Source organism: Myotis davidii, unplaced genomic scaffold, assembly GCF_000327345.1.
Source record: "Myotis davidii unplaced genomic scaffold, ASM32734v1 scaffold125, whole genome shotgun sequence".
NCBI lineage: Eukaryota > Metazoa > Chordata > Mammalia > Chiroptera > Vespertilionidae > Myotis > Myotis davidii.
The window spans coordinates 2,656,703-2,681,114 of NW_006299390.1; the positions used below are offsets into that span (position 1 = coordinate 2,656,703).

At 37.7% G+C, this 24,412-nt stretch overlaps 2 protein-coding genes across 9 annotated transcripts in view; one reads left to right on the forward strand and one right to left on the reverse strand.

Moving 5' to 3' along the window:
• SRPK2 (SRSF protein kinase 2) overlaps window positions 1-5,172 on the forward strand; it is a 148,349-nt gene extending 143,177 nt beyond the window's left edge. For 2 of the 3 annotated variants that reach the window (XM_006774891.2, XM_015571221.1), the window contains exon 15: window positions 1,758-5,172. In XM_006774891.2, the coding sequence (XP_006774954.1) occupies window positions 1,758-1,942 (185 nt within the window). In that variant the 3' untranslated portion in view covers window positions 1,943-5,172. The remainder of the gene's footprint in view (window positions 1-1,757) is intronic. The other variant, XR_001515750.1, reaches the window with a different exon arrangement.
• Window positions 5,173-6,294: 1,122 nt separating this feature from the next.
• KMT2E (lysine (K)-specific methyltransferase 2E) overlaps window positions 6,295-24,412 on the reverse strand; it is an 81,871-nt gene continuing 63,753 nt past the window's right edge. For 5 of the 6 annotated variants that reach the window (XM_006774893.2, XM_006774892.2, XM_015571223.1 and 2 more), the window contains 12 exons: window positions 17,639-17,803; window positions 17,013-17,321; window positions 14,633-14,887; window positions 14,324-14,468; window positions 13,539-13,789; window positions 13,091-13,147; window positions 12,389-12,952; window positions 11,121-11,404; window positions 10,204-10,292; window positions 9,970-10,095; window positions 9,721-9,806; window positions 6,295-8,559 (listed from right to left, as the gene is read on the reverse strand). In XM_006774893.2, the coding sequence (XP_006774956.1) occupies window positions 7,057-8,559; window positions 9,721-9,806; window positions 9,970-10,095; window positions 10,204-10,292; window positions 11,121-11,404; window positions 12,389-12,952; window positions 13,091-13,147; window positions 13,539-13,789; window positions 14,324-14,468; window positions 14,633-14,887; window positions 17,013-17,321; window positions 17,639-17,803 (3,834 nt within the window). In that variant the 3' untranslated portion in view covers window positions 6,295-7,056. The remainder of the gene's footprint in view (window positions 8,560-9,720; window positions 9,807-9,969; window positions 10,096-10,203; window positions 10,293-11,120; window positions 11,405-12,388; window positions 12,953-13,090; window positions 13,148-13,538; window positions 13,790-14,323; window positions 14,469-14,632; window positions 14,888-17,012; window positions 17,322-17,638; window positions 17,804-24,412) is intronic. The other variant, XM_006774894.2, reaches the window with a different exon arrangement.

The window sequence follows — 24,412 nt, forward strand, 5'->3', positions numbered from 1 at the left end:
AAGGAGATGAACATTCATGATTGCTCAGACTTTGAGGGTGGCTTCCCCTGAATCAATAGACCTGCCCTGCAGACTGGAGGCTCCACTCCATCCCCAGTCCTCATAAGGGAGCCAGAAGCTGCAAGAAGAACGTGTGGATAGATATATTTTTTAAAATATATTTTTATTGATTTGAGAGAGGAAGGGAGAGGGAGAGAGAGAGAAACATCAGGGATGAGAGCGAATCATTGATCAGCTGCCTCCTGCACGCCCCCCACTGGGGATTGAGCCTGCAACCCCGGCATGTGCCCTGAGCGGGAATCAAACTATGACCTCCTGGTTCATAGGTCAACGCTCAACCACTGAGCTACACCAGCTGTGCTAGATGTTTTTATTCAGAATTCTGTGCACATCATGATTACAACTCTGTAGACATAGCAGCTCATAACAATGTACATTGAAAGAGTATAGACTAGAAGAAAAGGTCCCTGTGGGTGGGATTACAGTCACTTCTGTGTTTATAGTTTTTTGAGATGTTCTTTTATTTTCTTTACGATTAATGAAAGAGGAAGAGTGTTTCTAAATTGAGCTGAATAAGTGGGTGAAATAGACGAAGCCTTCTAAGACCTCTGTAAGCACAAAACTGGATGTCTGTTAATGCATATCATGAGAAAATTCACCGTGTTGGTTAAACTGTGAAAGAGGAGAAATCGTCCCTGGCATGAGGTGTGCCTATAGGGTGCCCGCAGGACTCTGGCTTGCTCTGGGCCTGAGAGGGTGTGGGGTGGAGTGCAGCTTGTCTGTGTGCTCACACGGGCGCCCACGGAGGCCTCTCTATGGGCAGGGGTGGGGTATCCTGTGAAGATTTCTAACAGGTGGAGAAAACGAGTTAATCATAATGTAAGCTTTCCTAGGGCAGTTTGGCTTAAAGGTAACTTTTTCTCCTATTAAGAAAAAGGCGTTTATAGTTACTGCCCGTTTACTAGCTTTTTAGTCATTCTGTTATGTCCACGGGGCTGCTTGGGTTTATACTGCAGCTAGCACAGTTTGAAAATAATAACTTTAAGGTTTATAAATGTATGCTCTGATATCTTAGATTTTACAAGTGTGTAGAAAGGAATGGTATTTGATACAGGTTGGCATCTAGAGCTATGCTGCCCTGTAGAGGAGCCACGAGCTACTTACATTTAAACACATTAAAGCTGGAATTCCTTAGCCACACTGACCATATTTCAAGTGCTCAGAAACCATAGCCAGCCTGCACTGTCCCCTGGAGTGCAGATGAAGTGCATCGTAGGCTACCATCACAGGGCGTTCTCAAATCGCACTGTTCTAAAGGAAGAGATGCCTTTTTCTTTTGCATGGTAACATGCAAAATAGTGGCCCAAGGTGTTTAAATAGCATGTATCTTAAAGCTTTTTCTAAGCAAATTTGCAAGTTGCAAAAAATACCAAATGGCAGTGGGAGTGCCTCCATCAGTTTTGCAAATGGAAACCTCTTAGATGCACTCACCAGGCCCTCCTCATGTAAAGAAACCTAGAATCGATGTGAACGAGCTAGTCCCTGTTAAATTAATGCCTGTTTACATTGGCCAAGCTGACTTGTAGATGACACACTCATGTACATTTAATGATTATTCTTGAGGAGAAAAGCTGGCCTTCTTTGTTGTTTCATAGTGTTAAGCAGGTAGGTATCTGCTTCCTTGAAAAGAACCTGCCTAGAACAACAGTAGGAAATGCACACTTGGCGCTTTCCTGACATGTCTGTTCTCCCTGCAGGAGAGCTGCGGCACATCACCAAGCTGAAGCCCTGGAGCCTCTTTGATGTACTTGTGGAAAAGTATGGGTGGCCCCATGAAGATGCTGCACAGTTTACAGATTTCCTGATCCCGATGTTAGAAATGGTTCCAGAAAAACGAGCCTCAGCTGGCGAATGCCTTCGGCATCCTTGGCTGAATTCTTAGCAGATTCTACAAATATAGCGTTCTGAGCTAGCAAATGTTTTCCAGTACATTGGACCTAAACGGTGACTCTCATTCTTTTAACAGGATTACAAGTGAGCTGGCTTCATCCTCAGACCTTTATTTTGCTTTGAGGTACTGTTGTTTGACATTTTGCTTTTGTGCACTGTGATCCTGGGGAAGGGTAGTCTTTTATCTTCAGCTTAGTAGCTCACTGGCCCACTTTCTTCTGGAAACAATACCATGTCCCTCAGCATTGTTTCTTGTGTTGTGTGACATTCAAATGCCAGGTTTTGTTTTTTTTTAAAGAAAAATACTTTCCCCCTTGTGTTTTGGCAGGTTTTGTAACTATTTATGAAGAAATATTTTAGCCGAATACTATATAATTTACAATCTTAAGAAATTATCAAGTTGGAACCAAGAAATAGCAAGGAAATGTACAATTTTATCTTCTGGCAAAGGGACATCATTCCTGTATTATAGTGTATGTAAATGCACCCTGTAAATGTTAATTTCCATTAAATATAGGATGGGAACTCCAATTTCAGAAAAGTTACCAGGTCTTGAGTGCTTTGTAGCCTAAGTTGCATGTAGTGGACTTAGCTCCAGGGAGTTATACAAAATTCATTCCATAACAGTCCTTTTTCTGTGGATTTTAAACAGAGTGGCTCTGGGTTATGTCATTCCCTATATGGCACCTAAAGAGAGAAAAAAGCATACTTCCCATTCTAAAGTACGTTTTATAGTTTAGCATTCCTTTTCCTGTTTTTGCATATTTTAAAAGTACTTTTAAGAAGAAAAAACAACAGCCATTTCCCTTTAAAAATGAGCTGGCCTGGTGCCATGTGGTGTTGCCTCTTCCAAACACTAAGTTAAAGTCTACGTAGATTAAACTGGACAAGAGAAACATGTTCAGTGTGTGAAATGAAAAAATACATATTTTTGGAAAATCTTGCTTGTGTTTGTCTAGAAACCAAGGTATGGTATATGCAATTTGCAGTGTAATGGGCAGAATATTAACAACTCAGAGGTAACAGTGATCACGTTCATTCTGTAGGCATTTTTTATGTGTGACTACAACAAATTTTACTAGTTTGTCTTTTCGTGCATTGAAGTTGAGAAATTGATTTTCCCTTTGCAGGTTGTACACAGTTTTATCATTTCTTTAAAATTGTAGAATCTAGGACACAAACCATAGTAGGCAATACAGTTTTAGGATATAATATACAAGAGGTCTATTTAGCCTCTTTTAGAAGTCAGTGGATTGAATGCCAGTTTTGGGTGTTTTTTTTTTTAAATTTTACATTTAAGGTGCCTCCTTTTTCTTGACTTTGTCTATTAACATTTATCCATATGCCTTTGCAATAACTAGATTGTGAAAAGAGAACAAGTGTTGTAACAATAATCCATTGTTTGAGGTGCTTGCAGTTGTTTTAAAAATTAAAGTGTTTTTGGGTTTTTTTCCCCCCAGACGCCTTGGTCATTGGCCTATATTTGAATCCATAGAATGAAAAAACATTTGCTATCCTTTCAGTGTAGTGTACTCAAAACTAAAGTAAATATCAACATTCCTGTTGCAAGAAATGTAGTTCTATAACATGAATTAAGGCTTTATACAAGGAAGTCACTCATTGTTTTGTAAGGGTATAGAATATGGATTCAGAGAAGATGCTGCAGTATGGATTTAATACCTAGGATCTCAGTGATCCCTTTTCATTTATGTTTAATGAAAAACATTACTTATACTTTGAGTATTACAATTCTTTTTCAACAGTGTTCACTGTGAGGGAACAATACATATAATTCTCTTTGGAGTGAGCATTATATCACCTATTACTGTGAGGTGGAACATACTGTTCATTTATGAAACGTGCTTGTACATTTTTCTAATGAGGCTATAGGTTATCATACAGGTTTTGTGACAGATGGTGGCTGTAGACCAGCGATGCTATCCAACATTCCCATAGGAACCATAATAATTTTTATCAGGGCTATAGCACACTTGAATGAAATTTATCTAATGCAATTTTGGCTGTTAGAAAATTAACTAGATTATGAATTTTGGAAGGATCTGTCCCTCATGATAAAATAGTCTACCTAGTTTACAATGTAAAAAACAATTATTCTTGCCCTGGCCAGGTGGCTTGGTTGGTTGGAGTGTTGTCCTGTACACCAAAAGGTTGCAGGTTTGATTCCTGGTCAGGATACATACCTAGGTGTGGGTGTGATCACCAGTCAGGGTGCGTACAGGAAGTAACAGATGGATGTTTCTCTCTCACATCAATGTTTCTCTTCCTCCCTCCCTCCCGCCTTCCCTCCCTCTGAAATCAGTGGAAACACATTTTCAAGTGAAGATTTTTTAAAAAATGAAACAACTGCTCTATAAGGAATATACATTTGTTTTAGGTACAGTGTGGTTTTTAGCAGATTCTTGGTGGCTTAATGATAATGTATACTATAAGCTAAAGAACTGCCGGTTATGCAAAACACTATAGCCAGTGATTTTAGTTGAATGTTCTATCTTTTCCTCTAGTCCATGTAAAGTCTTCATGGAAAAATGACAAGCAGTGGATTATAGCAGATTCAGAAGCTGGCTGTCTGGAAATTAGAACTTCCCAAAGGCAGAGAAAAGGTCAATATAAGAGCTTCAAAAAAGCATACATTTTTAAAGGTGAAAACTGATTTACTAACTTGCTTCTTCCTGTACCTGGATCATATATATATAGTTAACATAACTACTGGTTTCTGCTGGGGTAGAGAGCTTTAGTTTATATCTACAGTTGAAATTAATTCCTAAATTCCACCTTTTTCTTCCATTAATTTTTTTTAACCTTAATGAAATTTTGAGTATTTTGAGAATGTATGCATCCTTCATTATCAAGTCAATTAATTATATATGATTCTGCAGTTGACAGAAAAGATTCTATATACATTATTTAGTAGGCAATCCATGAGGAATTGAAAATCCTTTAAAGAGATGAAGATGTTTCACTATGCTTAGTTAACTTTGTTCTAGTGTTTGAAACTGTTGGGTTGGGTAATGTGAAGCCATTTCTCCTTGGACAAGTGTTTCTTTTGGTAAAGTAGAATTTTGTTCGATAAAGGCAAGGGTAGTAAAGTTGACCCAAGTTCTCCTAAAACTTGAAGCTGATTAGGATTGATCTCTAAACGCAGCTGTGTTAATGTACTATCATTAGCTATTTGGAAATGGAAATTAAAATGTATAACATGACTTACAGTATTGCCAATTCTTAGTCATTTTAGTCTGTTCATGTTTTTCTTCAATGCACAGAATTTGTATGCTGTGCCAAATTATGTCAAGTAATTGGATGATGAAAAAAGTGTTGACAAATAGTGTCATTACTATTGGTTGTACTTATCAATCGCCTGAAAGGTAAAGAACATAAGAATAATTTTTTATTTTTCTAAAATAACTAGCAGTTTATATTTCAGCAGTAAAATGTTCACTTTGAGAGGCCATTTTCATTTTACTTGGGCGAACTAAGAATAATGCCTTTTTCCTTTAAATTTTGTACACCCAAAACAATTTTTTTTAATTTCCTATTTTCTAAAATTCCAAAACAAGACAGTAAATGTTAAATTAACGTTTTTCAAACAATTTTGATAAATCAACAGGACATTTCAGTCTTGTTGTAAAATGTACAAGTTAGATGCTCCTGTGTGTTTAGGCAAATACTCAATACTGTGAAACAGTTGTAAATTATAGTCTACTAGAGGCCTGGTGCATGACATTAGTGCACTAGGGGAGGGAAAGGGTGTTGTAGTCTGGGACCCCTTGGGGAGTGGGCCTAAGCCGGCAGTCGGACATCCCCTGAGGGGTCCTTAGCACTGCCGCAGAGGCGGAAGAGGCTCCTCCCATCGCCACTGCACTAGCCAGCGGTGAGCCCAGCTTCTGGCTGAGCAGTGCGCCCCGTGGGAGTGCACTGACCACCAAGGGGCAGCTCTTGCATTGAGCATCTGCCCCCCTAGTGGTCAGTGTGCGTCATAGCGACCGATCTTTCTGCCGTTTGGTTGATTTGCATATTTGCCTTTTATTATATAGGAGGATAAAGGTATCTGTGCAATGCTTTCAGGGTATGGGTTCAGTCTGTGTGAGATCGGATACAGTGTACAGAGCATTTACATAACCTAGTTTCCTGTGGCCCCTGCTCCTGAACACTGACCAGCAGAAGCATTATAGGAACAACCTTTACTGCTTCTTGATGCTTGCTGCAGTCCCCCTGAGGTAGTATTTGCTAAAGAAAACGGAAGGCTCCTTATAAACTATATAAAAACAAACTTTTGTAAAAGCACTTGTTTAAACAGACCCCAATCTCAGAAGTTGTACAGGACAATTTGGTAAAACGGACATAATTGTGATTTATTAACATGAATTAAAATGCCCAACCAGTGCTTCAATGTGACAGTATATTTAAAATAAAAAAGAAATTAAAGGCCATATACTGTACTACTTTCACGAAGATCACACAGTTTTGCAAAGACTTGTAATATGTACAATGCTATATATCAAATGAGAAAAGCTGTAAGCAATTATATATGCAAAAGAAATGCAGTATTTACAGTTTGTCAGGAGACATTAAAAATCATCTATACATTAAATTACATTTTGCTTGCAAATAACCATAAAACAAAATGAGCCATGTCCACATCAAACTATAAAAATCTGTATTGCATTTTTTTATATCTAAGATGCACTCACAGAACTGCTGACGGGAAGAAAAAAAATAAAATCCTCGTAGTGCCATTGCTTAGCTCTGTACGTAATGCCTATGTATAAAATAATATAGAAAACATTCACTAAATGAATTTAACTGCAACAATAAAATTTAAAGATTCATGTAGCATCAATTCTGCCAGGAAAACAGCTGGAATGTTCCACTTACAAAGTAAAGGTAACTAATACTGGCTTAATAGCACATTTTTAAAGGAATTTTTAAAAAGCAAAGGTGGGAACGATACAATGAAAGAGCACTGGTGTTTTTTTGTTTGTTTTTTAATACAAAGTTTCATGTACAAGCTTTAAAAAGTACCTTAACAGGTACATATTATACAGTTTATCTTACAGAACATTTTAAAAAATGTTTTAGGAGTCCATTTTAATGCCACCCTGAACCATGGTAATTGTTCTGAAATGTTGGTGGCACCTGTGCTCTGTGAATTGGAATCTGTCCAGGCACTGGAGATGCCTGCTGAGGTCCTTGAACCCCGTGTGGCAGAGCCACAGAGCCAGGATGAGGACAGAACCCTGAAGCAGGTGTTGGAATACTGTTTGGTCCTTGGGGCTGGAGATGAGGACCTGCGACTGGTAATGGACAGTGTGGCCCTGTTCCAGAAGGCTGGTGTTGGGCTCCCGGTCCCAGAGCGGTGTGATGTGTAGCTTGTGAGGGATATGGTGGTACAGCTGGATGAGCACTTGAAGGAAAAAGTGGAGGTCCTTGATGAGGTGGATGGTGTAAGGCTTGAGCTGATGTGTTGTGATGCCCAGAAGCCAAAACACTGGAAGGTGGAGGTGGTGGAGGTGGTGGTGGTGGTGGTGCTGAATTTACAACATGCTGGTGTTGTGCTTGTAGACCTTGGAGTCCTGTGGAAGGATGGGGCGGTGGATGGTGATGAGGGGCAGGGGCAGGAGGTGGAGGGGGTGGTGGCAAATGGTGTCCAACAGTTTGAGCATGAATATGCGACCCGGGGGTGACAGCGTGAACAGGTCCTACTACATGTGCCACAGAGTGTTGCTGATGGGAACTTGGCTGTTGTACAAGATGTGGTCCTGGAGCAGGTGGTGGTGGAGGAGGGGGTGGGACGACAGTAGCAGAAGTTGGATGATGAATAGTAGGGTTCTGAGAAGGCAAAAAATGCCCTGGAGTAACATGGTGTCCTGGAACTGTTTGCTGGCTTGTGGTGCCAGGAAGTGCTTGATTTGGTCCTGATGTAAACACAGTTTGTTGGGAAAGACTACCTTTAAGCTGATTATAATTTTGAAAGTTTGCAGAGGGCTGCTGGTTTTGATAATAAGATGAAGAAGAAGGAGGCGGAGGGGGCGGAGGGGGTGGTGCCGCACTGTTCAGACTTTGTTGGTTAAACTGACTGTATGTTGCCGAAGATTGTCCTGAGGGTGTCTGTGTAAATAACGCTCCAGGAGGTGCCTGCTGAGTACTGGCCTGAAGGTTCTGTGCTGCTGGGTAAAAGTTTCTCTGAGGTTCTCGCTGAGGTGTTCCAACTTGAGGTGACTGTGAGTGGTGAGGCCTATAGGGAGACCCTAACTGCTGTGAAGGAGGCTTTGGTGAAAGATAGCCATGCTGGACAGGCGTGTGCGGCGTCGACGACTTGGGAGGATTTTCTGTGTGAGGTGATGGAGGACAGTGTAACTTCACTGGTGCAGGAGGCAGCTTTTGTGAAAGTTGCTCAGATGAGTTACGAACGAGTGGCTGAGGAGGAGGATTCTTTGAAAGTGCTTGGGGGTTATTTAATAGCTGTTTTTGTTGGAGTTCTGTTTTCAGGTGAACACCATTCTCAGCTTCTGACACAATACCTGTTGCCTCCCATTGGGAATCTGGTTTTGTGAGTTGTTGAACAGGAATTATAGGTCCCGGTGAGTTAGGCTATGAAAAGAAAAACAAATCATATAAACTATAAATTTAAGAAACAAACACACACACACACACATATATATAGGCTTGTTATATTGGTATTTATTGCTACTTAAATATCTAATGCTATTTTAAAAAGAGTTATAGCCGAAACTGGTTTGGCTCAGTGGATAGAGCGTCGGCCTGAGGACTGAAAGGTCCCGGGTTCGATTCCGGTCAAGGGCATGTACCTTGGGTTGCGGGCACATCCCCAGTGGGAGATGTGCAGGAGGCAGCTGATTGGTGTTTCTCTCTCATCGATGTTTCTAGCTCTCTGATTTTCTACAGAGAGGAAAGGAGAGAGACAATGAAATATATTAAATAAATAAAAAAGAGGTAAGGAGTAAGATTGGTTTGAGGACTCAATTTTAAACTGAATCCCTTCAATTAATTTTTATTGAAGACAAGTTAAAGAAATAATGATCTTTAAATTTAATCTGCTTTTCCCCTAAGTCAGTGGTCAGCAAACTGTGGCTTGCAAGCCACATGTGGCTCTTTGGCCCCTTGAGTGTGGCTCTTCCAGAAAATACCGACTTCTGCGCATGGGCCACGAAGTTTCAATCCCACTGTACGTGTGCGCCCGCACGTGGCTCGTGAGCCGCAGTTTGCCGACCATTGCCCTAAGTAATGAAACCTGTTTTTTAGCCCCATTATGAAAGAACTCTAATCACACTAAACACTTAGCAAGTTTCAAATCCATGATTGAAATTTCTACACCCAATCTAATAATAGGTTGGGTAAATAAAGTTGCTCCCCCAAAACGATTGTGGTTGTAACACCTTTTACATTGCTCAAATATAATCTGAGTTCCAGGCTACGTAAATAATATATTGATGTTAAGGACAAAGAAAAAGGAAGTCAATCTCAGATGCCTCCTTTTTAGTTTCCAAAGTTACTGCCACATTAGATGATCACATCTATGAATTTCCTAGATACCAAAGGAATAGGGGTGGAACTCTTAGAGGAAATGTAAGTTACTGTAGTGTATTTAGCACATTAGATAGTTTGGTCAAATTTTTATAGGAAAAGTGTCCAGAAATCATAAGCTGGTATTTGGTACTGCAGAAAAATCTCTGTGCACGTAATTACCACCCACTTTTCTGAATGGCCATGTTCGAAGGTCAACATTATTACCTTGCTCATTTTTGAAGGGCTTTTACAAGCATCTGGGGATGGACATTCATTTGTAGTCATGGGTTCTAGGTTTTCAGGATCAGGATCTATAATGCAGAAGAAAAATATAGTAAGTGCAAAACTCCACTATATATGTTGCCTTTTACTAACCTTCCAAAGTAATGTGCATTCCACTATTGAAACCAACTTTTTATAAAGGCTCTCTTCTCTCTGATTTAAAAAGGTATGATAGGTCATCTGCTTACTGACCTTCCACAAGTTCACTGAAAGAAGGGACTGGGCCCTTGGGTTGCAACTGGGGAATGTGATTTGAATGAGATGGAGGTGAAGACGGAACATGACTCGGTGAACATGGGACACATGGTGATTCTCCCCCTAGAGATGAAGCAGAAGCAGACCCAAAGAGAACATTAGAACTGCAAGAACAAGGGTGCAGAGTGATTAGCTGACTCCACTTTTTGGCAAAGGAACAAGCTCACTTACCAATATCTTTATCTTTTCGGTGATCACTGAGAAGTAAAGCTCTCTGGTAACTCCTTTCTCTCACCTGCTCCACTGAAGTTGAGGCAGTCCTTTCAAATAAAATCATATCATCACTTCAAAGAAGCTACTACCAGCCAGACTTTTCTTTGTCACTTAATAGTCAAATACGTCCTTTCAGAGCAAGTCTTTAATCTTTTGGGAAACCACTTTGGTATTAAGCTTTGGAAACAGTTTTTTTCCCCCTTTCTTTTCCTCACAGCTTTCAAAACAGATTTTTTTTTTTATCCTCGTCTCTCTGAAGTACTCAATTGGACTTGATTCCTTTGTCTTAAGCAGTTTCTTGGTGAAAATGAGGGGGAGTTGGAGGGTCGTGTATTAACATTCAGAATGTTACTTCAGATTACCAAAGGTACCAAATACACCCTTTACAATTTACCTTGTGTCCGGATTGTAAGGTTAGCAGGAAGCTCTCTGGGGCAAGGGGACCAAGGAGCAATGTCAATGTGGCCTCCTGCCCCTTGCCAAGACCCATCCTATTTCCAGCTGCTTATCCTACTGAATAGTTGATGATTCTTTCCAGGTAACTGGTAAAGAAATTGGAGGATGTTGGCTATGATAGAGGTTCTTTGGAGAGGAATATTTATGTGAAAACTATCAAGGAGTGACCACAATGGACCTTTAACAACACAGGCAAATATATAGCTGTTTTACAACTCATAACTTTCAAAAGTTATGTCCACAGACCTCTATCGCTTAGCCTTGGGAGAACAACAAAAATGAAGACAGTTCATTAACAAAACCTTGTTCTTATCAGGATAGCAGACTTCAACACTTTACAAATAACAAAGACTATTTTCATTATAAGGTATACTATTTGTAGTTATAAAGTTACTAATTAGGTTTTTAAACAGGCTTACCATTGAACTGGCTCATTCTTCTCGGTGGCAGAAACTTCCTTAACAGGACAGTTATTGCTGGTTTCTTCCGAAGAAGCATTATAACCTGTAGCTGGTGTTGCTAAAGGTAGGCCAGCAGTGCTTTCTACTGACTCCCCGTTTTCACTCCTGTTGCCACACCCATCACCATTGTTGCTCAAGTTTCCACTTGCATGAAGTGATACACTAACCAGTGGGAAGTGTTCTGTTTTAGAGCCACTTTTCCTTGCTTCACGTTGTCTTTTACGGTATTCTAATAAAGAAACCTTAAGAAAGGTAAGGAAAAGCAAATCTTTTATTCTTGTTTTATATGTCAGAGTCCATCTATTCTTTTTTTTCTAAAGAGAATTACTATATTTATATTAGGAAAATTATGTAAAATAATTTGATTCTGAACAAATAATTACCAAATGCCTACTATAAACTAGGCATTGTATTTAATGATTTACATACATTATCTCATTTAATCCTCACAACAACCCTATGAAATAGGTATATTATCATCCCCATTTTACAGATGAGGAAATTGAGTAACTCACTCACTCAAGGTCACACAGCTGGTGAGTGTTGGAGCCGGGATTCGAACCTAGGTCTTACTTGAAAGCCCGTGCTCTTTCCACTATACTACATTGCTTCCCACAAAGTTGCCAACTGGATTCTGTTATAAAAATTAAAAGCACACATCACTAAAATTCTTTGACTTATAAAGCAATAAGCCTATTAACAAATATAATAAGTGTAGTTTCTCCCATTCCTCTGAAATAAGGCATTCTAATCGTCTTGCTATGTATGCCAAATGAATAATGGTGGTAAATCAGATAATTTATTATTTATATAATACTTATACTTTGCAAAATACAAATACTGAGGAAAGGCATTTCTATGTAAGGCTACTTATTCTATATAAAATAAGGGTAGTAACAAATATACAACTTTGTTTTTTTGGTTGGGAAGTGGTTATCATTTTTAAAAGTTACTCTTTTGGTGAAAATAATCATCTCGAGGTTTTAATCTTTGAAACCATGCTTCTTATAAGAATTTTCATATGAGTAGAGTGTTTGTTTTACTCCTCTGTCAACATTTTCTAATTAACTTGGCATTTACAAAAGATTTGAAAATGTACATATCAAAAATTCAACTTGAATACTTATATGAATGCCTTACACATAATACATACTATACCTACTAATTACCCTCAGGAGTATGAAAAAAACACTATTAAAAGGTCTATAAATCTTTAAAATTGTAACCTTTTTCTTTTGTGGTGGATTCTGGGGTGTGCAACTTCCGTCGATCAAACTGTCATTAATAGTCCGTCCGAAACCAGATACAAGCCCATCTTCTGAAGTGCAAAACACAGGTGTTTTCATAAACATGCCTCTAGTATCATCCTGCATCAGGCATTTTGACTCACTTATTCGGAAGCCTCCTCCAACCTCCAACTGATGCGAGGGTGTCAGGTCCCTCAAGTTAGAGTTTACTGAGAAGTTAACACCTGTTCTGTCAGGACTCTTTACCCAGGAAGAATATATTGTGCCTCGTCCAGAGTGAGTACATTCCAGTTGGCTGTTAGAGTCAGTCCTGTCATGTGTAGGTGTTTCCATGCTTTTATGCAAGGCAGTTTGCTCGACGGCATCGAGTCCCAGGTGAAGGTCTGCGGCAGAGTCCTTTTCTCCAGGGCACTGCCTGTTGACTTCGTTCCTACTCCTAGGACTGGTATAACCAATAGTCTTTATTTCTTGCAGACCCAGTTCAGTTAAATTAGAATTTCTAAAAGGCCCCAATGTTAACATGGTTGAAGATCTTTCATATCCCTGTTTAAAGAATAAAAACAAAATTACACAACCACATCTTGAGACTAATTTTGAAGTCTACTAATGATTGTTAAAGCAAAATAATACTAGGAAAAAGTCACCAATTTAACCTTTTTGAATAGTTGAATAATCCCTTACCTCTTGACTGTAAGTGCGTCTCTTAATTTCTGGAGAACTTTCTGGGGAAGAAATATTCTATATAAAAACAATTAGAATTGAAAATTAAAATATGTAACTAAATCCATGGTATTTATAGAAATGAAAACTTAGAATGAGAAATTAATTACACAGAGTGTGGTTTTAAACTGTCTTTTTTGTTTTATTTCCATTTCTCATATAAGGTCATTTGCTTTAAGGTCAATCTGATATATAGTCATTTAGTATGACTCATAAAATTAAAGGTTATGCTCATTTAAATAAAAAGTTCAAATTTATGTAAATGCATGTTCCAAATATTTTTTAGTTTCTTAAAAACTTCTAATCTCAGTAAACCAGTTATTAAAGGGGGAAAAGAAAAGCTATTAAAGTAACACCATCCCCATGAGATTTGTTTTTTGGGGTTTTATTTTGCATTTAAATTTCTCACCTCAAAGTGCATGGTATTTCCTGGTGTGCCAGGAGTTACTGGGGTAACTGGTGAGTATATGGGCTTATAACCATTTCTATAAGCTTCATCATCTGATTTTATTCGTGGAGGAGTGGCAAATGATGGGTCCGTAGAAGTAATATCTATGTGAGTTGGTGTAGCATATGGTGAAGGAGTAGGAGTGGAGGTTTCTGAGTAAGCAGAATCTAGCAACTGATAAAGTCTTCGTTTTTTTAGTGGTGTCGTTAAATCTGTTGGGTGAAACAATTCATAAGAAATTTTACTGCTGGTATTTGATACAAAGCTCAAAATATCAACTACTACTAATGAATTTAATCCCCAAACAATTTCAGAGTTTTTAAACGTATTATATAAAGCAATCTCTCTCCAGCCTACCCCACCCCACCAAACTTAATTTCACTATTAGCATGCGTTATCTTGCCAAAAGGCTTACAGACCTAGGGCTCTGAAGAAATCTTAGAAGTAGATATGTTAATTTAACTGAATTGTAAGAGCCCTTTGAATCTGTTTGAAAAGCAGCCAACCCAAAAGCCAAAACTAATCCAAAAATTCAACCATTCTCACCAACATGGCACTGCAAATTAAGGTTTTCATTTCTATCTTCATCCAAAAGGTTGGAGGACAGAAATGAGAAAATATATGTAACAAAGTACTTCTTTTGTAAAGCATGTCATAGTAACTAGAATATTACTTTGTTATATACAGTGGTACACATCTGGCCATATTTTTCACATTAAAACAATACTAAAAAAAAAAAATGATACCTGGAAGGGAACAGCTTTCATTTAATAGTAGAGGACTTTTATTTTCACCATTGATTATAGGACTTCTGGATCTTTCTTGACAGGGTAAAATAAATCTATGTAAAATTGTTGAGTTTTCTTCTTCTAGAGCTTGTTTCAACCATCGCTGAAATACATCAAACAATAAATGAACAGAAATCAGTTTGTCGCTGTTTATGTAGCCTATATATGTAGAGCCGATTCCAAAAGCATTTCACTACCAGGAATGATAGTAAGCAATGAGATTGACATTTGGCTCAGCCTAGATTTTTATATCCAGAAAAAGTTTACCTTCTTGCATGAGCCAGAAATGTTTTCAGTAGGTTCTTTTCTCCTCCTTTTTTCTGAAAGGAATGGTGAAGTGAATCTAATATAGTGCTTAGGAGTAGAGTACACATGGGGGCTGTAAGTGAGACCTGGCAAAGAATTCAGTTGTGTAGCTAACACTTCAGGGTCTGTGGTTATGCGCAGAGGCCTTTCGGAAAGGCTATCCGAAGGTTTTCCTGTCTTCTCGTTCTTCTCACTCAACCATTCATTGACCAAGTGCTAGAGAAAAGAAAAACTTTGATCACTATATATGCCATTACAGATTCTCCTATAGAACATTCTAAGACCCAATTTATAATTGATGTATTACCTAAAATGATAAATTAAATAATTCAAACATTCATATATGATCCCCCCCCCCCCAAATCAGTAAGTCATTCTACGTTTCCTTGGTTATCACTAGTTTTATGCCTGATTTTTTACACAATAATACTTTGTAAAGAAACACAATAACTTGTAAAATAATAAAATCTAGGAGACTTCAGCACCATCTTATAAACACAAATACTAAATAAATTTAGATTACTGCTTCTATTCTAGGTATAAAATGTGTACTTTGTTAGAAAAATCTGATTTGGGGCAGTGCTTTTCTACCCTGGCTGTTCAATATCTTCAGATGAGACCAGTGCATGTACATTTAAAAAAAAAAAAAAGCTGTCAGCATTGACAATCACTATTGATTTGGCATTTGACCAGGATTTTGAATAAATTTATAGCACTGCAATCATTTAGTCAAGTAATCTATAATAATAAAAGTATAATATGCTAATTAGACCAGACAGCTGAATGACCTGGATGAAGCCGGGGCTGCTAGGGCCGAGGCAAGCCACCGAGGCTGCAAGGGCCAACCCCCTTGCACGAATTTCATGCATTGAGCCTCTAGTAACTAATCAGGGATGATGTCATATTTGTAATCAAGAAAATAGGTTTTTTAAAACATGAGTTTTCCCTTTAATCAAAATTACAAAGATAGAGTTGTGAGTATTATTTCTTTTGTCCTTCCAAAGTGGGCAAAAATAATTGCTCATTCTTAAGGCAATGGGTTGTTTGCTCAAGGTCTCACAAATTTCAAATTAAACAGAACTGCGTTTCGATCTTATCTCTAACTAACCCTCGGATTCTCCATTAAAGTATACTCCAGGGTCAGTCCTAGATGTTTACTAAGTATACTTCTCATGGTTTCATAGTACTGGCAAACTACTGAATGTGTTAAGAACAAAGACAAGATAAATTAAATTTCAAAGCATTTTAAAAATATATTTTTATTGATTTCAGAGAGGAAGGAAGAGGAAGAGAGACAGAGACATCAATGAGAGAGTCACTGATTGGCTGCCTCCTGCACGCCTCCCAATGGGGACCCAGCACCCAATCTGGGAATGTGCCCTGACCGGGATTCGAACCTCGACTTCCTCAAGTTTCAAAGTATTTGGATGTAGAAGTTATGAAAGGATATATTTATGATCTACCCTCTCCCCAAATTGCCTAAAGATTACTACTTTAGGATCTCTGCTCCATCCAGTCTGCTGTACTATATTCAAAAGTGGGAGGAAAGTCCTAACCAATTTTACTCAGTGGTTAGAGCATCTATGTGCTGACTTAAGGGTCATGGGTTCAATTCTGGTCAAGGGCATGTACCTCAGTTGCAGGTTCCATTCCTGGCCCTGGTCAGAACATGTGCGGGATGTTTCTCTCTCTCCCCCTTCCTCCCTTTCCCCCTCTCCCCCGCTTCCCCGCTCTCTAAAAATCAATGGGAAAAATATCCTTGGGGAAAGATTAACAACAACAATAAAAGTGGGAGAAAAACAGAAGCTTCATTAAGGATGTTATTTCTTAATTCAGGTGGGTTTATCTCAGTGAATAGTTTTCCATACTGCTTCATTAAATTTAATGGTAGGTTTTCAAAGATTTTTATTAACTGATCTCAAACTATCCTTATGAATTTTTACACATTCTATGGAAATCCACAATTTCTTCACATTTAATTCTTATAATCTGCCTATAATGTGGAATTCATAAAAAAAAATACAAGATCAAAGAAAGAATAACATCTAAAACCAGTTATTTTTCTTAAGTGTAAACTTAGTACATAGAGTACACAAAATTATTTAAAGAAATCCTGAATCACAATACTAAAAAGTAGGTTTTGATAGACTCAACTGTTACTTTTTCATAACAATAAACATTTATATTGACTCATTTTATAGTCTTGCAATTCTTTTTTAGTTAAAGTATAAAAACTATGCCTCTTATTCTGTTCCTTATGAGGTGTTACAGGCTGAATTTTAAAAATAAGTATATTTCACATAAGACAGGAAGCTGTTCTTACATTCATTAACTGCCATACCTTCTTTGTTTTGGGGTACTTTGTAGGACATTTATTAAGTGCTGGAACTTCAGATTCGGTAATTATTTCTGTTAGTGCAGTTTCAGTTTCCGGCTCTACTGCAGGTACAGTATTTTCAATATCATTTTGTTGTGAAGTAACTTCCAAATCAGGAGAAGATGGCTGGATATCTGAACACATGCTGACAGTTCTGTGTCTCCGACGCTGCTGTCCAATGTGAGTCCTACTGCGAGAAAAACTTTTTCTCTGTTTAGTTCTATTCACTTTGGCAGGGGTTGGCTTGCTAGCAGTTTCTTCTTTTACTTGTTCCTAATTCAAAATACAACAGAATGGAACTTTTAATACTATGTTTACATAACTGAGAAGTTGAAATCTAATAGCGCTAATCTACTTCAGAAGCTAACTTCCCCAAGTTTCTTTATGAATTCCAATATGTACTAACTGATGTAATTAAAATTTTCTTACTAAAAAACAAGCAGAATCTTTATCTCAAGTCTAAATTCTCATAGGATTCGAGAAATGCTATTGAAAGGCTAATATCAGACATTAAAAATTCTTTATAAATATAATTAAATCGGGTATAAAGAGTTTAACGGTGAAATATAACAGGACCTGAATAAGAATACCTGAATAACTTCAGCATCACTGACAATCTGTGTATCTTTACATTCTGTTTTAACTTCAGTTTTGGCTGTGCTGATCCTTTCCAAAGCTTGTTCTCTTCTTTTCTCTCTTTTTTCCAGTCTGGCAAAAGCTTGCAGAATTGCTTCCATTTTCCTTTCTTCTCTTGTCTATGAAATTTAAATTTTAAGTGACATAAATATCACAGCTCTAAAGTAAAATTCAAAAGTCCAAATGTTCATGGCAAATTTAGAAAAATTTTATGATACTGTTAGCAAAACACTTCTGATGGTAGATAACGGAGGAGCACATTTATATTTATTCAAGATCTTTCAGAATCCCGAACATCTCGGTAAGCCTGACATTACAAATATATTTCATGAAAGGGACACTTGAATGATTATGGGTAAAACCAAACCAAACCAAAAGGCTCAAAAAATAAACTATTTTGCTTTAACAAAATAAAAACGTTTTTTCTCAATAGAAAAGTCAGCCTTTTAAAATACGAATCAAAGTTCTATGATAAAAAGGTTAAATTCATATAACCGTAAGGAGTGAATATATTACTGACGTGATAGCAGGATATCCTGTGGTGTGGTCCTGGGTTCAAATTATGACTCCACCAGTCATTTACTATCTCCGTGACCCTAGACAACTTAACAACCCTAGTTAACCTTTATTTAGAGCCTCTTATTACAATACTTACACTTCACCAAATCATTACTGATTTCAAATAGAAAATAGCTGTTAAGTTTTTAGCAGTACTTGGAAAATGGTAGGCATTCCATGAGTGTTAATTATTTCTCCTTTGGCTCCATTGACCTCCATTATAGTTCTTAATATGGCATTCCTCTACCTTCTGCTCTTCCTGTCTTACCCTGACATTCAAGGCAGGGACTGTGGAACAGCAATAGTTCCTGTGAGCATGAATTCTTTTTGGAGAGAGAACATTAAAACCAAGACCTAGCGCCTTGGCCAGTGGGTCTGGCAAATGCTTCAGCTTTCAGCCAGAAACAGGAAGTAGATCCATCAACTGTTCATTTCTCCAAATCAAAGAACCAGGCCATGAGGCTCAGATCCATTTGTGTTTCCTTCCCTATTGCCATCGATGTGGGGGGAAGAAAGAAAAATCAGAAACTCGGGGTCTGGCTGAATGGTCTTTTCAGTTGGAACTTTAGTTCCAGTAATAAGCAAAGATTCAAGCATCAAACACCTACACTCTGGAATCGACTGCCTACTCTTTCCTGTATTTGTTCCCTTACTGAATATAACAAAGGAAGGAAAAAAGTAGTATGTCAAAAGAATTTCTCAGGGAATACTTACACGTTTCTAAGTGGTTAAATTGCCATACTGTGAACGTGTCAGTCTCACAAAATGTGTTATCCTCACCCTCTTTATTTTACAGGTAAGGAAACAGGTCCAAAAAGGTAAGATTACTTGGTCATAGACACATTTTCTGCATCTTTTTACTAGAAATGGGAGTTTTAAAGCTGAATTTTTTCCTTAGATAATTCATCCCTAGTCTTTTAAAATCACTTTACTCAACCCCCTTTTATCTACGGCTCTCTATAAAAACCCTGATCTCCATATTTCAGGGCTTTTCTAAAACCCACATTTAGAAATCTGGAGCAACTGAAAAACAATTTTCATAATTGCTTCACCTGTTCAACAGGGATGGGTGGGGAAGGAAAGGATAATTATTAATGTGTTTAAATTTTTTAAAAAAATAAATGTGGGAAAAGTACGTTCTTTGAGAAGAAACAAACTTAAACTTGCCTTAGCAAGGATTGTTTTGTGTTAAAAATAATTACCCATAAGCCAGGTACCCAATGAAGATACATTCTATATCATGATTATAGAGGGTTTTCTAAAATGAATATGAATTTATGCCTAAAGAAGTTTTCTTTGACAAAGTCCAGTATTCACTTGTTTAGGATATGGTGTGAGGGTCAGAGATAAAATTATTTGATGTAAAGACTAAATTCATTCAATTAAAAACTGAACTCCCTTATAAAGAATACAACTACTTGATAGTCAAAGCAAAATCCTTTATTTAGAGATGACTAATAATCTTTCTGAGCTGGTCAGTATCTTAAAAAATAATCTAATGCTTTGCTGCATAAGAAATCTAAGCCCAGTCCGGCTGGTGTGGCCAGTGGTTGAACATCAACCCATGAACCAAGAGATCCCTAGTTCGATTTGCCGGTCAGGGCACATGCCCGGGTTTCAGGCTTGATCCCCAAGAAGGGGCTTGCGGGAGGGCAGCCAATCGATTCTTGCTCATCGTAGTTTCTGGCTATCCTTTTCCCTTCCTCTTTGTCTAAAAAAATCAATGAAAACATTAAAAAGAAAAAGAATGCAAGCACAGGTATATTAAGTGACTCGCTGAAAGGCAGTACTATAATTATTATCCAAGTTTCCTAGTTCCTGATTCAATCTTTACAATTAACCACTGGCATTCTGCATAAAGCATAACTGCTCCTACATTTACTACAACTGTTAAATATCTTAATAGCTTTAACCCAGCTTCATCTTAAAACACAAATGTTGGAAATGTACAGTGTCTGATATTCTACATGAGAAAAAAATCAGCGCAGATCTACTTTTATTTTAAATTAGATTCATGTCATTCAACTTTTATATTCACCACTACATCTAATGCATTCCTTGATACATTAGCCAGCTATGCAGTATTTAAAGAATGAAAATTTACTAGCCATGTGAAAAATTAACAATTTTGTGTATAGCTTGAAGCAGTGACAGCTGTCTAAGGGATTAGAGAAATTCAGAGTCCTAATGAAACCCAGCAGACAGTCAATAGACTTTAACATCTGTGCTTGATATAGTTTAGATTGTACTTGTCCATATAAGGCTACTACTAAGACATATATATTCTATAACCATGACTCATTCCAGGCCTATGTCTCTCCAAACCTCAAAGTCATAATCTGTGAGCTGGACAGTTGATAGACTCATCTATAATTAGAATCAGAAAGGGTTGCCTTTCAGAAATATTACATTATTTCTTGTCACACTATTAATGCTGGAGTGTCAGGTGCTAAGCAAAACTATGAGGGATCTCTGATGAGATCTACCTAGATAGCTTTTATTACATACTAGAGCAATGGTCGCCAACCGGTGGTCCACGGACCTCTGGTGGTACGTGATGTCCAAAAGGTTGGCGACCGTTAAACTAGAGGCCTGATGCACGAATTCATGCACAGGTGGGGTCCCTTAGCCTGGCTGGCGATCGGGGTGGCCAGCCAGCCAGGGGGAGGTACAGCAGGAGGTTGGCTGTAGGAGTACACTGACCACCAGGGGAAGCTCCTGCGTCGAACATCTGCCCTGGTGGTCAGTTTGTGTCATAGCTACTGGCCAGTGGTTAAGTCATCCAGTTGTAACAGTAGCTTAGGCTTTTATATAGTTTCTAGGTATACAAAAGCAAATATAGAGTATGTCATTTTCCATAAGCAAAAGAAATGCTGCTTAATGTCTCCATAGAATTTTATCACTCGAAAATTGAGAATTTTATTTCAACTTTATGCTTCAATGTAAAAACACATTGATATAATTTTATATTTGGAAGAGACTGTGGAGATCTTGTCTAAGCCTCCTATTCAACAAATGTGGGAAACCTAATGTCCATATAGTTCAAAGCTACATAATAAAGAACATGAATTAAAATTTTATATAATATTGCAACTAAAAAATGCACTTCACTGAGTAAACTGTTATTATTTACCCCAATTAGAGATATTGGGTCATTTAAATTGAGTAAATATAAGCTTATAAACTGTGGATGCTCCATCATAGTTTTTGCGGGAAATTTGCTAATCTAGGGACTTGTGACTTAATTTTTGCTAATCTAGGGACTTGTGACCTTGCTATCAGGTAGGAAGGGGCTTTTCTTTAAAACAAAACAAAACAAAAAAACACACAAAGAAAATCTTGTCTTTTAAAGGAAAGGGAAAGGGTAGAGCCAATCTGCCACCCTACAGCTTTGACTTAGAGAAATTAAAATATTCCTTACTGCTCTAACTGGTTTGGCTCAGTGAATAGAGCATTGGCCTGCAGACTGAAAGGTCACGGGTTCGATTTCTGGTCAAGGCACATGCCAGGTCGTAGGCTCGATCCCTAGTAGGGGGTGTGCAGGAGAAAGCCAATCAATGATTCCCATCATTGATGTTTCTATGTCTCTCTCTCCTTCTCCCTTCCTCTCTGAAATCAATAAAAATATATTTTAGGGGAAAAAGATTCCCTACTCAAGTAACTTTCCTTATCCTTTTGAATAGGAATTAGAAATTATTAAAATTTATTACTTAAAAAAATAGATAAGACTGGTTACCAATAAAATCATTCCAAAATAGCAAGTATGGCTCATGGTGATATCAACATTTCTTCTCTACCACATGACAATTTCGTTTATCCTTATGTATTGTTTTCTACTTGATTTTCACATATTTCCTACAATCTATCCTCCAAAAGGACCTTTGTCTTTTTTTTTTTAAGAGACTAAGAATTGTGTATACATTATATAAAGCATGTGTCACTGTTATTTGAAGGCATATAACTTGAAGTATTTAAACAAACTTTTAGAAATCTTTATTACACGACAGCTAAAGCTAAATTCTGTTTGAACCTATAAAAATAAACAGTATTTTGCTCTTCAATACTACAATATCATTAATTACTCTTCTTTAGAAACTATGATAATTCCTAAACTATGATAAAAGAAAAAAGGACTTCAGAAAATTAAAATTAGTAATCATCAATTTAATCATGCTATAAGGAGAGGAAAGTGAGGTGGATAGTATGTCATCAGATAATTTTTCCGGCAATAAATTTACTCTCCCTAATTTTACTATTAAAATTTCTTTTGCATCTCTGATCTTCTTAAGTCACTTTCTAGAGGCATTAGTAACAGCATGGAATATGTGTAGTGTTTTCTCTATATTCCATGGAATAAAAATCTGGGATGTCAATATGTCACCACAAAAAAGTTGCAAGGGTGTACAAGTTTAGGAAATGCTAACAGTTTTGTTTTTCAAATCCTCACCTGAGGATATGTTTTTATTGATTTTAGAGAGAGGAAAGGAGAGAAAGAGAAACATCAGTATGAGAGAGAAACATTGACTGGTTGCCTCCTGTACACACCCCCTACGGGATGGAACCCACACCTTGGTATGTGTCCTGACAAGGAATTGAATCCGCAACCTTTTTGGGTGTATGGGACAATGCTCCAACCGAGCCTTGGGGCCACGGCTAACAATTTGAGTTTTTAAGCATGGCATGTATACTGGGAATCTCAAAGTTTGGGACTTGGTATGTGGTTTACTAAACTCAAGTGGCCACAGAGCTTTTCTTTTTTTTTCTCACAAAACATCTTTTACTTTACACATATATTTTTATTGATTACAGAGAGGATGGGAGAGAGATAGAGAGATAGGAACATCAATGATGAGAGAATCACTGATTGGCTGCCTCCTGCATGCCTCACACTGGGGATCAAGCCTGCAGCACTGCATGTACCCTGACCAAGAATCAAACCCTGACTTCCTGGTTCATAGGTTGATGCTCAACCACTGAGCCACGCTGGCCAGGCCTTCACAAAACATCTTAAATCTGAGTTCTGTGGAATACTTTTATGTGAAGGATGAGGGCTGAAAGAATAATGAGGGATCCTGTATCCTGGCAAGGTCTTCAGGGCACAACTTGAGCTATAAGGAAGCCTTTAGTTCATACTCATGAACCTATATCTTTCCTTAAATGCTTGTCATAAAACACTTAGTAGGCTCATCTGTTGATCATCTACTTTTATAAAAGGTAGGCCTTCCCCCTCCCCACCTCAGGAGCTGGATCTATGACAATGAGAAACTATAGATTCTTGTTCTTCCATACTTTATATCCTAGTGATATATAATTCTAGATTATCCTAGCTGCTTGACAATTCAAGACTCTCATACCTAGGTGACTATCCTTTCATATCCCTTTTGTTTCTGTAATTTCTATCCTCCTGAACCATCTTCCACAAACTCCAGTTAAATCTGAGTATAATAGGCCATCAAATATTAATAAGAGTATATTTCCCAAGATAGTCTTTTCATAAGATTATGGGAAATTATTTTGAAATTTTAATATACTAAAAATATTTAAAGATATCAGAGATATTTAATATATTAAAAATACTAAAAGAAGGTTATTTTCATGAATATTAAATGGGGAGGGGGACAAGCCTCCTTTTTAATTTAAATCTTTCAATGGCTTTGTATTTTAATTGCTCACTTGTTAATTCCAACAAAATAAGGTGACCTTCCCAATATCTAATTCCCTTCTGGGACACTCTACCTCTGACAAGGTTATAGCCACTAACCTTACCTCACAGCAACTGTCGTGTACCTGGGTGAGTCTACTCAGTAGTGTCCCTGTTTGGACTCAGGTGAGTATAAACAGCCTACTATGTTTCAAATGCCATAACTTAACTGGGCTGACTGTAAGAATCTCCCAAATTGATCCCAACCTACTGCCTAAGAAGTACTTCTCATGAGCTAAAAAGGAAATGTCTAATACATTTATTCAGTTACATACCATTTAGCCATAAGTTTGATTTTATAAGCAGGTAACAACTTGGGGGGGGGGGGGAAGAGAAAATATAATGGAGGAAAAGGGAAAATGTTAATAATTAAGAACAGCCTTCTACTTGGGCCACATAGTAAGATTTCAATAAACTTGAAATCATCAACCAAACAACCTTATCTCCCTCCTCCCCCCCCCCCCAAAAT